The sequence below is a fragment of the Hemitrygon akajei genome, chromosome 10 (genome assembly GCF_048418815.1).
Source record: "Hemitrygon akajei chromosome 10, sHemAka1.3, whole genome shotgun sequence".
NCBI lineage: Eukaryota > Metazoa > Chordata > Chondrichthyes > Myliobatiformes > Dasyatidae > Hemitrygon > Hemitrygon akajei.
This window is the reverse complement of record NC_133133.1, coordinates 1,497,523-1,514,891: the sequence shown is the minus strand read 5'-3', so window position 1 is coordinate 1,514,891 and position 17,369 is coordinate 1,497,523. Positions and strand designations below refer to the sequence as shown.

Below are 17,369 nucleotides of genomic sequence, written 5' to 3'. Positions count from 1 at the left end.
ACACGAGAGGGTATAGTTTTAAGGTGCTTGGAAGTAAGTACAGAGGAGATGTCAATGAAAGAACTCCCAACACCACCCTGTCACACCTGTCATCTCCTGGACAGATCCATGGATGGCAACGCCTCAAGAAGGAGAGGAGATCTGTGTTTTTTACGCAGAGAGTGGTGAGTGAGTGGAATGGGCTGCCGGCGACGGTGGTGGAGGCAGATACGATAGGGTCTTTTAAGAGACTCCTGGATAGGTACATGGAGCTTAGAAAAATAGAAGACTATGGGTAACCCCAGGTCATTTCTAAGGTTTGGCACAGCATTGTGGGCCGAAGGGCCTGTATTGCGCTGTAGGTTTTCTATGTTTCTCTATGCCATTGTATATTGTCCTGTGATTTGGCTAGGGTTAAATTGGGGGTTGCTGGGCTGTGCAGCTTGAAGGCTTGGAAGGGCCTACACCATGCTGTATCTGAATAAATCTCCTCTCCCAGCCATGCCATGGTGATGTCCTCTCCTGGCCATGTTCACGTGATTTTTTTCTCAACATCACCTTCCCACTGATTGAGCTTCCTGTCCCTTCTTCCCTTTAATATTCAAAAATCCCTTCTCCCCGAGTCCTGAATACCATCACTGACTGACTCTCAACTGCCTTCTGGTGTGGAGACTTACTATAAATATTTTCATCTGAGGCTGCAACGTTTGAGCCCAGCCAATGGAAGAACTCCCAACACCACCCCTGTCACACCTGTCATCTCCTGGACAGATCCATGGATGGCAACGCCTCAAGAAGGTGACATCTATCACCAAGGATGCCCATCAATCAGGCCATGCCCTCTTCTCATTGTTTCCGTCGGGAAGGAGGTACAAAAGCCTGAAGACATACACAGAATGATTTGCGAACAACTCTTCCCCTCCACCCTCAGATTTCTGGATGAACAATGAACCTTCGAACACTACTTCATGTTTTTATTCTCTTTTTGTACTACTTGTTTCATTTATATATATTAATATATTTTTCTTATTGTAATTTATAGATGTTTTATTATTAGGTATTGCAATGTACTGCTGCCACAAGACAACACATTTCATATGTATGTCAGTGAACTTAAACCCTATTTTGATTACTTTTTGTTGAAGCTTTGTGGAAAGAAATTCTGAGCCGTGACATTTTCCAATTACCGAACGTCTTAGCTCAGACTTGACTCTAATGCCAGTAGGGCCTGACACCCAGGCCATGAACAGAAAGGAGGGAAATCCCACACCACACCAGAGTAACATAGACACTCAGAATCTATCCAGGGAAGGAAAATATCTCCAGGTTTGCTTTGGAAATGGAACAGTGGCCATAAGGAACTGTAATTACTGAATATAAATTGAAAACCAAACAACAGGAGGAATCTAGAGAGCTAGGAGCAGCTGGGAGGGAAATAAACAGTCGAGCTTCAGGCTGAGGCCTTCATCTTGTCTGACAGAGGAGAGATATCCATTATCAGAGGTGTAGAGGCCTCTGCATCCCTCCCAGTGTCTGTGCTCACTTTTGGCTTCTACACACCTCGTGTCTCTGTAAACCCCTCCAGACATTACACCCCTCCCCATCTCCATGACCCCCACCAGCTCCTAGGACCTTCTCTGACTCTGACCACTTCTGGTCCTACAACACTCCACATCTCTGTAATTTACTCCCTCCCCAAGATCTCTTCCCTCCGGCCCCTATACCCTCCCTGTCTTCATAATCCACTCCATCCCCTACACCCCTCCATGTCTCTGTAACCCCCTCCAGCCCCTTCTCCCCTCCCTGCCTCTGTAACCCCATCCAACCCTGACACCCCTCTCCATCTCTGCAACCCCCTCCGGCCCCTACACCGCTCCCTGCCTCTGTTACTCCCTCTAACCCCTACACCCCCTCCTCATCTCTGTAACCCACTCCATCCCCTACACCATTTCCTGTCTCTGTAACCCCCTCTGGCCCTACACCCCTCTCCATCTCTGTAACCCTTTCCAGTCCCTGCACCCCTCTTTATCTCTGTAACTCTCTCTGGCCTATACACCACTCCCCATCTCTGTAACCCACTCTATCTCCTACACCATTTCCAGTCTCTGTAACCCCATCCAGTCCCTCCACCCCTCCCAGTCTCTGTAACCCCCTCTGGCCCATGCACCGCTCTCTGTCTCTGTAACCCCTCCCTCCCTGCACACCTTGCTGTCTCTGTACCTAATTCAGCTGCTACACCCTTCCCTGTCCCTGTAACCCTCCATTCCCAAAACCCCTCCCTGTCTCTGTAACCCCTCAGCCCCCTGCACCCCTCCCTTTCATCAGCTCCTTAGGAACTATGCGATCCTCTTATTCCAGACACCGTATTGTCCCCGACTCCCCCTCTTCAATAGTGACATTGACTTCAGCTTCCTGCAAAGTGAGCTCCACTCCCCACCCCTTGGTTTTGTGCACTGTCTGTCCCCTGGGTCTGGAGCTCAGGGTTGGTGTGGTGTGTAGCAGTGGTCGATCTCAAGTCCCATATTGTATATCTGACACTAGCTGAAGACACAAGATTTTCCATCCATAATGTCCATCCCGCCAGCATCAGATCAAGTCCGGCCCAGGGGAATGTATGGGAGACCCAGGACTGGCATAGCAGCAGACATCTGGGCAGGAGCCAGTACTAGTACCAGTAAATGTCCTTGTGCGTCTCCGGCACGAAGCCTGCCAAAGGAAGTGGAGTCAAAAACCATCTCTGTAACAACACCCCCAACCTCTACAACGTTCACTGTAAGAGACCCCTCAACCCACATCTGACTCTGTAACCCCCCCTCACCCCACACCTGACCCTGTAACCCCCCTCATCTCACACCAGACCCTGTAACCCCCTCCGCACCCCACACCTGACCCTGTAACCCCCCCTCACACCACACCTGACTCTGTAACCACCCACCCGACATCTGACTCTGTAACCCCCCCTCACCCCACACCTGACCCTGTAACCCCCCTCACCCCACATCTGACCCTGTAACCCCCTCTCACCCCACACCTGACTGCAACCCCCTCACCCCACACCTGACCCTGTAACCCCCCCAACCGACACCTGACCCTGTAACCCCCCTCACCCCACACCTGACCCTGTAACCCCCCCTCAACTGACACCTGACCCTGTAACCCCCCCTCAACCCACATCTGACCCTGTAACCCCCCCCAACCGACATCTGACCCTGTAAACCCCCTCACCCCACACCTGACCCTGTAACCCCCCCTCAACCGACACCTGACCCTGTAACCCCACTCACCCCACACCTGACCCTGTAACCCCCCTCACCCCACATCTGACCCTGTAACCCCCTCTCACCCCACACCTGACTGCAACCCCCTCACCCCACACCTGACCCTGTAACCCCCCTCACCCCACACCTGACCCTGTAACCCCCCTCACCCCACACCTGACCCTGTAACCCCACTCACCCCACACCTGACCCTGTAACCCCCCTCACCCCACACCTGACCCTGTAACCCCACTCACACCACACCTGACCCTGTAACCCCCCTCACCCCACACCTGACCCTGTAACCCCCCCCAACCGACATCTGACCCTGTAAACCCCCTCACCCCACACCTGACCCTGTAACCCCCCCCAACCGACATCTGACCCTGTAACCCCCCTCACCCCACACCTGACCCTGTAACCCCCCCCAACCGACATCTGACCCTGTAACCCCACTCACACCACACCTGACCCTGTAACCCCCCTCACCCCACACCTGACCCTGTAACCCCCCTCACCCCACACCTGACCCTGTAACCCCACTCACCCCACACCTGACCCTGTAACCCCCCTCACCCCACACCTGACCCTGTAACCCCACTCACACCACACCTGACCCTGTAACCCCCCTCACCCCACACCTGACCCTGTAACCCCCCCCAACCGACATCTGACCCTGTAAACCCCCTCACCCCACACCTGACCCTGTAACCCCCCCCAACCGACATCTGACCCTGTAAACCCCCCTCACCCCACACCTGACCCTGTAACCCCCCCAACCGACATCTGACCCTGTAACCCCCCCTCACCCCACACCTGACCCTGTAACCCCCCCTCACCCCACATCTGACCCTGTAACCCCCCCCAACCGACATCTGACCATGTAAACCCCCTCACCCCACACCTGACCCTGTAACCCCCCTCAACCCACATCTGACTCTGTAACCCCCCCTCATCCCACACCTGACCCTGTAACCCCCCCTCACCCCACACCTGACCCTGTAACCCCCCCTCAACCGACATCTGACCCTGTAAACCCCCTCACCCCACACTGACCCTGTAACCCCCCCTCAACCCACATCTGACTCTGGAACCCCCCTCACCCCACACCTGACCCTGTAACCCCTTCCGCACCCCACACCTGACCCTGTAACCCCCCACCCCACAACTGACTCTGTAACCCCCCCTCAGCCCACACCCGACCCTGTAACCCCCCCTCACCCCACATCTGTCCCTGTAACCCCCTCTCACCCCACACCTGACTGTAACCCCCTCACCCCACACCTGACCCTGTAACCCCCCACACCCCACACCTGACCCTGTAACCCCCTCTCACCCCACACCTGACTGCAACCCCCTCACCCCACACCTGACCCTGTAACTCCCCCTCAACCGACATCTGACCCTGTAAACCCCCTCACCCCACACACCCTGTAACCCCCCCTCAACCGACATCTGACTCTGGAACCCCCCTCACCCCACACCTGACCCTGTAACCCCCCCTCAACCGACATCTGACCCTGTAAACCCCCTCATCTCACACCTGACCCTGTAACCCCCCCCTCACCCCACACCTGACTCTGTAACCCCCCTCACCCCACACCTGACTCTGTAACCCCCCCTCACCCCACACCTGACCCTGTAACCCCCCTCACCCCACACCTGACTCTGTAACCCCCCCACCCCACACCTGACTCTGTAACCCCCCCTCACTCCACACCTGACTCTGTAACCCCCCTCACTCCACACCTGACTCTGTAACCACCCCTCACCCCACACCTGACCCTGTAACCCCCCTCAGCCCACACCTGACCCTGTAACCCTCCTCACCCCACACCTGACTCTGTAACCCCCCCTCACCCCACACCTGACTCTGTAACCCCCCACCCCACACCTGACCCTGTAACCCCCCCTCACCCCATACCTGACACTGTAACCCCCCCTCACCCCACACCTGACCCTGTAAACCCCCCCTCACCCCACACCTGACCCTGTAACCCCCCTTCACCCCTCACCTGGCCCTGTAACCCCCCTCACCCCACACCTGACTCTGTAACCCACCCTCACCCCACACCTGTCTCTGTAACCCCCCCTCACCCCACACCTGTCTCTGTAACCCCCCCTCACCCCACACCTGGCCCTGTAACCCCCCTCACCCCACACCTGACCCTGTAACCCACCTCATCTCACACCTGACCCTGTAACCCCCCCCTCACCCCACACCTGGCCCTGTAACCCCCGTCACCCCACACCTGACCCTGTAACCCACCTCATCTCACACCTGACCCTGTAACCCCCCCCTCACCCCACACCTGTCCCTGTAACCCCCCTCACCCCACACCTGACCCTGTAACCCCCCTCAGCCCACACCTGACCCTGTAACCCCCCTCACCCCACACCTGACTCTGTAACCCCCCCTCACCCCACACCTGACCCTGTAACCCCCCCTCACCCCACACCTGACTCTGTAACCCCCCTCATCTCACACCTGACCCTGTAACCCCCCCTCAACCGACATCTGACCCTGTAAACCCCCTCACCCCACACACCCTGTAACCCCCCCTCAACCCACATCTGACTCTGGAACCCCCCTCACCCCACACCTGACCCTGTAACCCCTTCCGCACCCCACACCTGACCCTGTAACCCCTCCTCAACCCACATCTGACCCTGTAACCCCCCCTCACCCCACACCTGACACTGTAACCCGACCTCACCCCATGCCTGACTCTGTAACCCCCCACCCCACAACTGACTCTGTAACCCCCCCTCAGCCCACACCCGACCCTGTAACCCCCCCTCACCCCACTTCTGTCCCTGTAACCCCCTCTCACCCCACACCTGACTGTAACCCCCTCACCCCACACCTGACCCTGTAACCCCCCACACCCCACACCTGACCCTGTAACCCCCTCTCACCCCACACCTGACTGCAACCCCCTCACCCCACACCTGACCCTGTAACTCCCCCTCAACCGACATCTGACCCTGTAAACCCCCTCACCCCACACCTGACCCTGTAACCCCCCCTCACCCCACACCTGACCCTGTAACCCCCCTTCACCCCTCACCTGGCCCTGTAACCCCCCTCACCCCACACCTGACTCTGTAACCCACCCTCACCCCACACCTGTCTCTGTAACCCCCCCTCACCCCACACCTGGCCCTGTAACCCCCCTCACCCCACACCTGACCCTGTAACCCACCTCATCTCACACCTGACCCTGTAACCCCCCCCTCACCCCACACCTGGCCCTGTAACCCCCCTCACCCCACACCTGACCCTGTAACCCACCTCATCTCACACCTGACCCTGTAACCCCCCCTCACCCCACACCTGACCCTGTAACCCCCCCTCAGCCCACACCTGACCCTGTAACCCCCCTCACCCCACACCTGACTCTGTAACCCCCCTCATCTCACACCTGTCCCTGTAACCCCCCCTCACCCCACACCTGACCCTGTAACCCCCCCTCAACCCACATCTGACCCTGTAACCCCCCCTCAACCCACAAAGGTGGATGAGCTTAAAGCATGGACTGATACCTGGAAATATGATGTTGTAGCTATTAGTGAAACATGGTTGCAGGAAGGGTGTGATTGGCAACTAAATATTCCTGGATTTAGTTGCTTCAGGTGTGATAGAATCGGAGGGGCAAGAGGGGGAGGTGTTGCGTTGCTTGTCAGAGAAAATATTACAGCGGTGCTCTGGCAGGATAGATTAGAGGGCTTGTCTAGGGAGACTATTTGGGTGGAATTGAGGAATGGGAAAGGTGTAGTAAAACTCATAGAGGTGTATTATAGACCACCTAATGGGGAGCGAGAATCGAAGGAGCAAATTTGCAAGGAGATAGCAGATATTTGTAGTAAGCACAGGTTGTGATTGTGGGAGATTTAAATTTTCCACACATAGACTGGGAAGCCCATACTGTAAAAGGGCTGGATGGTTTGGAGTTTGTAAAATGTGTGCAGGATAGTTTTTTGCAGCAATACATAGAGGTACTGACTAGAGAAGGGGCAGTGTTGGATCTCCTGTTAGGGAATGAAATAGGTCAGGTGATGGAGGTATGTGTTGGGGAGCACTTCGAGTCCAGTGATCACAATGCCATTAGTTTCAATATAATGATGGAGAAGGATAGGACTGGATCCAGGGTTGAGATTTTTGATTGGAGAAAGGCTAACTTTGAGGGGATGCGAAAGGACTTAGAAGGAGTGGATTGGGACAATTTGTTTTATGGGAAAGATGTAATAGAGAAATGGCGGTCATTTAAAGGTAAAATTTTGAGGGTACAGAATCTTTATGTTCCTGTTAGGTTGAAAGGAAAGGTTAAAAGTTTGAGGGAGCCATGGTTTTCAAGGGATATTGGAAACTTTGTTATGAAAAAGAGAGATATCTACAATAAATATAGGCAGCATGGAGTAACTGAGGTGCTCGAGGAATATAAAGAATGTAAGAAGAATCTTAAGAAAGAAATTAGAAAAGCTAAAAGAAGATACGAGGTTGCTTTGGCAAGTAAGGTGGAAATAAATTTTAAGGGTTTCTACAGTTATATTAATAGCAAAAGGATAGTGAGGGATAAAATTGGTCCCTTAGAGAATCAGAATGGACAGCTATGTGTGGAGCTGAAAGAGATGGGGGAGATTTTGAACAATTTCTTTTCTTTGGTATTCGCTAAGGAAAAGGATATTGAATTGTGTAAGGTAAGGGAAACAAGTAGGGAAGTTATGGAAACTATGACAATTAAAGAGGAGGAAGTACTGGCGCTTTTAAGGAATATAAAAGTGGATAAATCTCCGGGTCCTGACAGGATATTCCCTAGGACCTTGAGGGAAGTTAGTGTAGAAATAGCAGGGGCTCTGACAGAAATATTTCAAATGTCATTAGAAACGGGGATAGTGCCGGAGGATTGGCGTATTGCTTATGTGGTTCCATTGTTTAAAAAGGGTTCTAAGAGTAAACCTAGCAATTATACGCCTGTCAGTTTGACGTCAGTGGTGGGTAAATTAATGGAAAGTATTCTTAGAGATGGTATATATAATTATCTGGATAGACAGGGTCTGATTAGGAACAGTCAGCATGGATTTGTGTGTGGAAGGTCATGTTTGACAAATTTTATTGATTTTTTTGAAGAGATTACGAGGAATGTTGACGAGGGTAAAGCAGTAGATGTTGCCTATATGGACTTCAGTAAGGCCTTTGACAAGGTTCCGCATGGAAGGTTAGTTAGGAAGGTTCAATCGATAGGTAGTAATATTGAAGTAGTAAAATGGATTCAACAGTGGCTGGATGGGAGATGCCAGAGAGTAGTGGTGGATAACTGTTTGTCAGGTTGGAGGCCGGTGACTAGTGGTGTGCCTCAGGGATCTGTACTGGGTCCAATGTTGTTTGTCATTTACATTAATGATCTGGATGATGGGGTGGTAAATTGGATTAGTAAGTATGCAGATGATACTAAGGGAGGTGGCATTGTGGATAATGAAGTAGGTTTTCAAAGCTTGCAGAGAGATTTAGGCCAGTTAGAAGAGTGGGCTGAATGATGGCAGATGGAGTTTAATGCTGATAAGTGTGAGGTGCTACACTTTGGTAGGAATAATCTAAACAGGACATACATGGTAAATGGTAGGGCATTGAAGAATGCAATAGAACAGAGTGATCTAGGAATAATGGTGCATAGTTCCCTGAAGGTGGGATCTCATGTGGATAGGGTGGTGAAGAAAGCTTTTGGTAAGCTGGCCTTTATAAATCAGAGCATTGAGTTTAGGAGTTGGGATGTAATGTTAAAATTGTACAAGGCATTGGTAAGGCTGAATTTGGAGTATTGTGTACAGTTCTGGTCACCGAATTATAGGAAAGATGTCAACAAAATAGAGAGAGTAAAGAGAAGATTAACTAGAATGTTACCTGTGTTTCAGTACCTAAGTTACAGGGAAAGGTTGAACAAGTTAGCTCTTTATTCTTTGAAGCGTAGAATGTTGAGGGGGGACTTGACAGAGGTATTTAAAATTATGAGGGGGATAGATAGAGTTGACATGGATAGGCTTTTTCCATTGAGAGTAGGGGAGATTCAAACAAGAGGACATGAGTTGAGAGTTAGGGGGCAAAAGTTTAAGGGTAACATGAGGGAGAATTTCTTTACTTAGAGAGTGGTAGCTTTGTGGAACGAGCTTCCAGTAGAAGTGGTAGAGGCAGGTTCGGTATTGTCATTTAAAGTAAAATTCGATAGGTATATGGACAGGAAAGGAATGAAGGGTTATGGGCTGAGTGCGGGCCAGTGGGACTAGGTGAGAGTAAGCGTTCGGCACGGACTAGAAAGGCCGAGATGGCCTGTTTCCATTGTTATATGTTATATGGTTATATCTGCCTTAGGGACCTGGTTAGGGAACTAGAGATGCAGCTCGATGACCTTCATCTGCTCAGGGAGAATGAGGTGGTGATAGAGATGAGCTATATGCAAGTAGTCACATCGGGGCCTTAGGAGACAGATAAGTGGGTAACAGTCAGCAGAAGGAAGGGAAAGAGTCAGATACCAGAGAGTATCCCTGTGGCTGCCCACCTTAACAATAAGTACTCCTGTTTGAGAACTGTTGGGAGGGACAGCCTACCTGGGGGTAGCGAGAGTGGCCGTGCCTCTGGCACAAAGTCTGGCCCTGTGGCTCAGAGGATAGGGAAAGGAAGAGGAAGGCAGCAGTGATAGGGGACTCTATAGTTAGGGGGTCAGAAATGCGATTGACGAAGGAAAGAAACATGGATAGTAGTTTGCCTCCCAGGTGCCAGGATCCAGATGTTTCTGATCGCATCCACGATATCCTGAAGTGGGAAGGTGAACAGCCAGAGGTCGTGGTACATATTTGTACCAACGATATTGGCAGGAAAAGGGAGGAGGTCCTGAAAACAGACTACAGGGAGTTAGGAAGGAAGCTGAGAAGCGGGACCCAAAAGGTAGTAATCTCTGGATTACTGCCTGTGCCACGCGACAGTGAGAATAGGAATAGGATGAGGTGGAGGATAAATGCGTGGCTGAGGGATTGGAGCAGGGGGCAGGGATTCAGATTTCTGGATGTTTGGGACCTCTTTTGGGGCAGGTGTGACCTGTACAAAAAGGACAAGTTGCATTTGAAATTGAGGGGGACCAATATCCTGGCGGGGAGGTTTGCTAAGGCTATCGGGGAGAGTTTAAATTAGAATTGTGGGGGGTGGGAATTGAACTGAAGAGACAGAGGAAAGGGTAGTTGGCTCACAAATTGAGAAAGCTTGTAGACAGTGTGAGAGTGAGGATAGGCAGGTGATAGAGAAGGGAAGCACTCAGACTGATGGTTTGAGATGAGTCTATTTTAATGCAAGGAGCATCATGAATAAAGCGGATGAGCTCAGAGTGTGGATCAGTATTTGGAGCTATGATATTGTGGCCATTACAAAGGCTTGGATGGCTTAGGGGCAGGAATGGCTACTTCGAGTACCAGGCTTAACATGTTTCAGAAAGGACAGGGAGAGAGGCAAAAGAGGTGGGAGCGTAGCACTGCTGATCAGAGATAGTTTCACGGCTGTAGGAAATGAGGAACTCATGGAGAGATTGTCTACTGGGTCTCTGTGGGTGGAAGTTAGAAACAGGAAGGGCTGATTTACTCTACTGGGTGTTTTTTATATGCCACACAATAGTAATAGGGACATCGAGGAGCAGATAGGGAGACAGATTCAGGAACGGTGCAATAATAACAGGGTTGTCGTGATGGGAGCTTTTAATTTCCCCATTATTGATTGACAGCTCCCTAGAGGAAGGGTTAAGTGTGTTCAGGAAGGTGTCCTCACACAATATGTTGATATGTCTACAAGAGGAGAGGCTGTACTTGATCTGGTATTGGGAAATGAACCTGGTCAGATGTCAGGTCTCTCAGCGGGAGAGCATTTTGGAGATAGTGATCACAATTCTATCTCCTTTACCATAACATTAGAGAGGGATAAGAACAGACAAGTTAGGAAAGCGTTTAATTGGAGCAAGAGGAAATATGAAGCTATCATGCAGGAACTTGGAAGTATAAATTGGGAACAGATGTTCTCAGGGAAATGCACGGCAGAAATGTGGCAAATGTTCAGGGGTTATTTGCATGGCGTTCTGCATAGGTATGTTCCAAAGAGACAGGGAAAGGATGGTAGGGTACAGGAACCGTAGTGTACAAAGGCTGTTGAAAATCTAGTCAAGAAGAAAAGAAAAGCTTACGAAAGGTTAAAAAAACTCGGTAATGATTGAGATCTAGAAACTTATAATGCTAGCAGGAAGGAGCTTAAGAATGAAATTAGGAGAGCCAGACGGGGCCATGAGAAGACCTTGGCGAGAGGATTAAGGTAAACCCCAAGGCATTCTACAAGTATGTGAAGACAAGAAGATACGACAAGAGAAAATAGGACCAATCAAATGTGACAATGGAAAAGTGTGTATGGAACCAGAGGTAGCGAGGTACTTAAAGAATACTTTGCTTCAGTATTCACAATGGAAAAGGACCTTGGCGATTGTAGGGATGACCTACAGTGGACTGAAAAGCTTGAGCATGTAGATATTAAGAAAGAGGATGTGCTGGAGCTTTTGGAAAGCATCAAGTTGGATAAGTCACCAGGACCAGACAAGCTATACCCTTAGCTACTGTGGGAGGTGAGGGAGGAGATTGCTGAGCCTTTGGCAATGATCTTTGCATCATCAATGGGGATGGGAGAGGTTCCAGAGGATTGAAGGGTTGCAGATGTTATTCCCTTATTCAAGAAAAGGAGTAGAGATCGCCCAGGAACTTATAGACCAGTGAATCTTACTTCAGTGGTTGGTAAGTTGATGGTGAAGATCCTGAGAGACATTTGGAGGGGGCATAATATGATTAAAAATAGTCAGCATGGTTTTGTCAAAGGCAGGTCGTACCTGACGAGCCTGATTGAATTTTTTGAGGATGTGACTAAACACATTGATGAAGGAAGAGCAGTAGATGTAGTGTATATGGATTTCAGGAAGGTATTTGATATGGTATCCCATGCAAGGCTTATTGAGAAAGTAAGGAGGCATGGGATCCAAGAGGACATTGCTTTGCGGAATTGGCTTACTTACAGAAAGCAAAGGGTGGTTGGATGGGTCATATTCTGCATGGAGGTTGGTGAACAGTGGTGTGTCTCAGGGATCTGTTCTGGGACCCCTTACTCTTTGTGAGTTTTATAAATGGCCTGGATGAGGAAGTGGAGGGATGGGTTAGTAAATTTGCTGATGACACAAAGGTTGGAGGTGTTGTGGATAGTGTGCAGAGCTGTCAGAGGTTTTAGCGGGACATCAATAGGATGCAAACCTGGGCTGAGAAGTGGCAAATGGAGTTCAACCCAAATAAGTGTGAGGTGGTTCATTTTGGTATGTTAAATATGATGGCAGAATATAATGTTAATAGTAAGACTCTTGGCAGTGTGGAGGATCAGAGGGACCTTGTGGTCTGAGTCCTTCGGACACTCAAAGCTGTTGTACAAGCTGACTGTGTGGTTAAGAAGGTATACAGTGCTTTGGCCTTCATCAACAGTGGGATTAGGTTCAAGAGCCAAGAGGTGATGTTATATAGGACCCTGGTCAGAACACACTTGGAGTGCTGTGCTCAGTTCTGCTCACCTCACAACAGAAAGGATGTGGAAACTATAAAAAGATTGCAGAGGAGATTTACAAGGACGTTGGCTGGTTTGGGGAGCATGCCTTATGAGAATAGGTTGAGTGAACTTGCCTTTTCTCCTTGGAGCGACGGAGGATGAAAGGTGACCTGATAGAGGTGTATAAGATGACGAGAGGCTTTGATCATGTGGATAGTTAGAGGTTTTTTACCAGGGCTGAAATGGCTAACATGAGAGGGTTCAGTTTTAAGGTGCTTGGAAGTAGGTACAGAGGAGATGTCAGGGGTAAGTTTTTCTATGCAGAGTGGTAAGTGCATGGAATGGGCTGCCAGCGATGGTGGTGAAGGCAGAAACAATAGGGTCTTTTAAGAGACTCCGGATAGGTACATGGAGCTTAGAGGGCTATGGGTAACCCTAGTTAATTTCTAAAGTAAGCCTGTATTGAGCTGTAGGTTTTCTATGTTTCTATCTCTCCTTGTCTCTGTAACTGCCTCCTATCTCTACCTCTCCTCATCTCCGTAAAACTCTCAAGACTCTACATTCCTCCCTGTCTCTAACTCCCTCCTTCCCCTACACTGATCCTTGTCCCTGTAAACCACCCCTCCAGCTCCTACACCCCTCCCTGTCTCTACAACTATCCCTCCAATTCTTACACCTCTTCTGGTCTCTGTAACTCCCTCCCTCCCCTACACCAATCCCTATCTGTAACCTCCTCCAACTCCTACACCTTTCCCAGTCTCTGTAACTCCCTCCCTCCACCACACCACTCCCTGTCTTTGTAACCCCCCCTTCAACTCCTACACCCCTCCCAGTCTCTGTTACCCTCTCCGGCTCCTGCACCCCTAAAAGTCTCTGTTACCCCCATTGGCTCCCACATCCCTGTAACTCCTATGATGCAGCCATTGTACAGCTCTGGGACCTCGTTCCACTCCTCCAACGTCAATGATCGTTACCTTTCTCATTCCCCCACCGCTCAGGCCTCATTCCTCTCTCGGGGTTGATGCCCTTGGGGTGATGGTGGGAGATTCCTGTCCAGGGGTGTGGAACAGCAGTCTTCTGTCGAGGAGGGAGTGTGCTGGGGACTGTACTCAGGCCATAGTGTCCCTCGGAGTCCACAGCGGGCAGTATGTTCCGGGGCTGCAGGAGGTGCGGCTGGAAGAGGACACCCATGTGCTGGGCTCCAGCTGGCAGAAGCCAAGGATCAGCAGCCCCAACTCCTGGCACTGGGCGCTGGACTGGCAGTGACCCAGCAGTAGTCACTGGGCCCTCCTTTGTGTTTTGTCCCGTGACAGGGAACATCCCTCCCAGGGACGGCGGTGGCCACATTGTAGCCTGTGGCCATGTCACTGACCGCAGCTCCTCACCTGGAAGAGATAAAAGGGTCAGTGAGCAACTTAAGCATGGGCAGAGATCCCTTGCAGTTCCAGGACATCAAGAGCAGATTCCTCACTCACTGTACTGACCCACACAGATTATCGGCATGGTCCTGCCATCATTGATTCTGTGTGGACCATGCTGTGTCCTGACATGTGGATGTTTGATCCCATGAACAGTTCCTTCTATAGTGAAGATTTTTCACTAGACTATTGTTTCCACACGTGCATCGCTGTGACCCTCTCAAACAGTCAATAGTGTGACACATAAGACCATAAGGCATAGAAGCAGAATTAGGCTCTTCAGCCCATTGAGTCTGTTCTGCCATTCCATTATGGCAGATCTCAGATCCCACTCAATCACAGACATTTGTCTTCTCACCATATCCTTTCATGCCCTGACTGATCAGGAAATGATCAACCTCCACCCATGGACTTGGCCTCCACAGCAATCTGTGGCAGAGTATTCCACAGATTCACCTCTCTCTACATCTTCCATCTTCCCTCTCTTCTAAAGGGTCGTCCCTCAATTTTGACGCTGTGCTCTTTAGTTCTGGATACCCCCACCATAGAAAGCATCCTTTCCACATCCACCTTATCTAGCCCTTTCAACATTCAGTAGGTTTCAATGAGATCCCACCCAGATTCTTCTAAATTCCAGTGAGTACAGGCTCTTCATTCCAGAGGCCCAATCAGTGACAGGAGCAGAGCACTGTAAAGTAAATGAAAGTACAGAATGGACAAGCAGGGTGGCCACTATTGGTAGGCCAGCGGTGACAGTAGGAGCCTCGGACTTTGACTCAAGAGACATCAACGAGAAGTGGCTGAGGCCAAAGAAACAGGTTAGAAGATTTGGTCCGGGGGCAGGATGGCAGATATGGCAGTGCAATGCTCCTCCTGTCAGATGTGGGAATTCATGGAGCCTGATGATCTCCCTGATGACTACACCTGCAGGAAGTGCAGCCACTCCAGTTCATAAAAGACCATATTAAGGAGGTGGAGCTGGAGATGGATGAACTATGGATCATCTGGGACACAGAGCATTTGATAGATATGACTTTTGAGTGCTGTAATTTCCTTTGTACCTGTGGCCATTCCCCTCAACAACAGGTATATCCCTTTAGATACTACTGAGGGGGATGACCTATCTGGGCAAGGCAGCAGCAGCCAGACCAATAGCACTGTGGTCAGCTCTGAGCCTCAGAAAAGCAGTGAAGTCAGGTGGAGCAATAGTCATAGGGGTCTCAACAATTAGGGGGACAGACAGGAGATTCTGCGGCAGCAAAAGAGAAACCAGGGTAGTGTGTTGTCTCCTGGGTGCTAGGGTCCAGGATATCTCTGAACAGTTGCAGAATAATCTTGAAGAAGAGCCAGAGGTCATGGTACATGTTGGTACCAATGATATAGGCAGGAGAAGGGTAGAGGTCCTGTGCAGTAAATTTAGGGAGTTAGGAAGGAGGCTGAAGAGCAGGACCTTCAAGGTGGCGATCTCCAGATTACTCCCAGTGCCATGAGCTAGTGAAGGTCAGAACAGGGAGACAGCACAAACAAAAGAGTGGCTGAGGAGATGGTGCAACGGGCAGGGTTTCAAGTTCTTGGATCATTGGAACCTTTTCTGGGGAAGGAGTGACCTGTACAAGTGGGATGGGTTGCACCTGAACTGGAGGGAAACCAGTATCCTTGGAGGTTCAATGTGTTGTGCATTCAGAGATGCTCTTCTGCACACCACTGTTGTAACATGTGGTTATTTGAGTTACTGTAGCCTTCCTGTCAGCTTTAATCAGTGTGGCCATTCTCCTCTGACCTCTCTCATTAAGAAGGTGTTTTTGTCCACAGACTGCTGCTCTCTGGATGTTTTTCTTTCATTTTTCATACCATTCTCTCTGAACTCTAGAGACTGTGTGAAAATCCCAGGAGATCAGTAGTTTTTGAGATATTCAAACCACCCCATCTGGCACAACAAACACTCTGTGGTCTATGTCACTTAGAACACATTTCTTACCCATTCTGATGTTTGGTCTGAACGACAACTGAACCACCTGCTTGCTTTTATGCATTGAGCTGCCACATGACTGGCTGATTAGATATTTGCATTATCGGGTCTACCAGTACCGAATAAAGTGACATCTGAGTGAATATATATAATCTGAGTGAGTATATAGATACAGCAAGATCCCATACATCTTAATATGGAATATTTATATTTGGTTTAATTTGTTTTTTTTGACACTGATCAAAAGAGAAAGACTCTTTCGTGTCAAAATGGAAACAGATCTCTACTCCATCTAGGAGAATGGAAACTCTGTTCTCTGAAGTGAAGACCTTAAAGCCACTTTCATTCCCCCATCAGGAAGTCCTTAAAGCTCTCTGCTTCTTTCTAGACACCAGATCTAACCAGCTCTCCTCCATCACAACTCTCTTCTGTCTGGCAGAACTGGTCCTCACACTCAAATTCTCTTTCAGCTCCTCCCACATGGGCACCCGCTGGGCTCCTATGACTGCCTTTTCTGTGGCTACATGGAACAGTCCATGTTCTAAGCCTTCACCAGGAATGCTCCACAACTTTTCCTGTGCTAAATTGTCTTCCGCATTGGTGCTGCTTCATGCACCCATCCTGAACTCATCAATTTCATCAGCTTTTCCTGTAATTTCCATCCCGCCCCTAACTCCACTTGGTCCATTTCTGCCTCCTCTCTCCCTCTTCTCAATCTGTCTGTATCTCCAGATTCAGACTATCTTCTAACATTTTTATCAATGCCCTGACTCTCACAGATACCTTGATTATACTACTCTGCCCACCTTTTTTTTCCATTCCCCACTCTGGCTCCCCTCTTATCTCTTCTCCTCACCTGCCCATCTCCTTCCATTGTTCCCTCCTCCTTTCCTTTCTCCCATGGTCCACTCGCCTCTCCTATTAGATTCCTTCTTCATCAGCTCTTTACCTCTTCCACCTATCTTCATTTCATCCCCCATCTACCCACCTTCCCCCTCATCTTTTCTCACCTATCACGTGCCAGCTTGTAATTTCCCTCTCTCTACACCTCCTTATTCTGGCTTCTGCCTCTTTCCTATCCAGAATGAAGTAAAGTCTCGGCCCAAAACATCAAATGTTTATTCATTTCTATAGCTGCTGTCTGA

At 49.9% G+C, this 17,369-nt stretch overlaps 1 protein-coding gene across 4 annotated transcripts in view; it reads right to left on the bottom strand.

Annotated features, from left to right (window-relative positions):
- The window catches only part of LOC140734043 (uncharacterized), a 135,946-nt gene that overhangs the window by 100,379 nt on the left and 18,198 nt on the right, over nucleotides 1-17,369 (bottom strand). For 3 of the 4 annotated variants that reach the window (XM_073057623.1, XM_073057624.1, XM_073057625.1), the window contains exon 3: nucleotides 13,812-14,222. In XM_073057623.1, the coding sequence (XP_072913724.1) occupies nucleotides 13,812-14,222 (411 nt within the window). Of the gene's footprint in view, nucleotides 1-1,935; nucleotides 2,686-13,811; nucleotides 14,223-17,369 lie in introns of those variants that run through there. The other variant, XM_073057626.1, reaches the window with a different exon arrangement.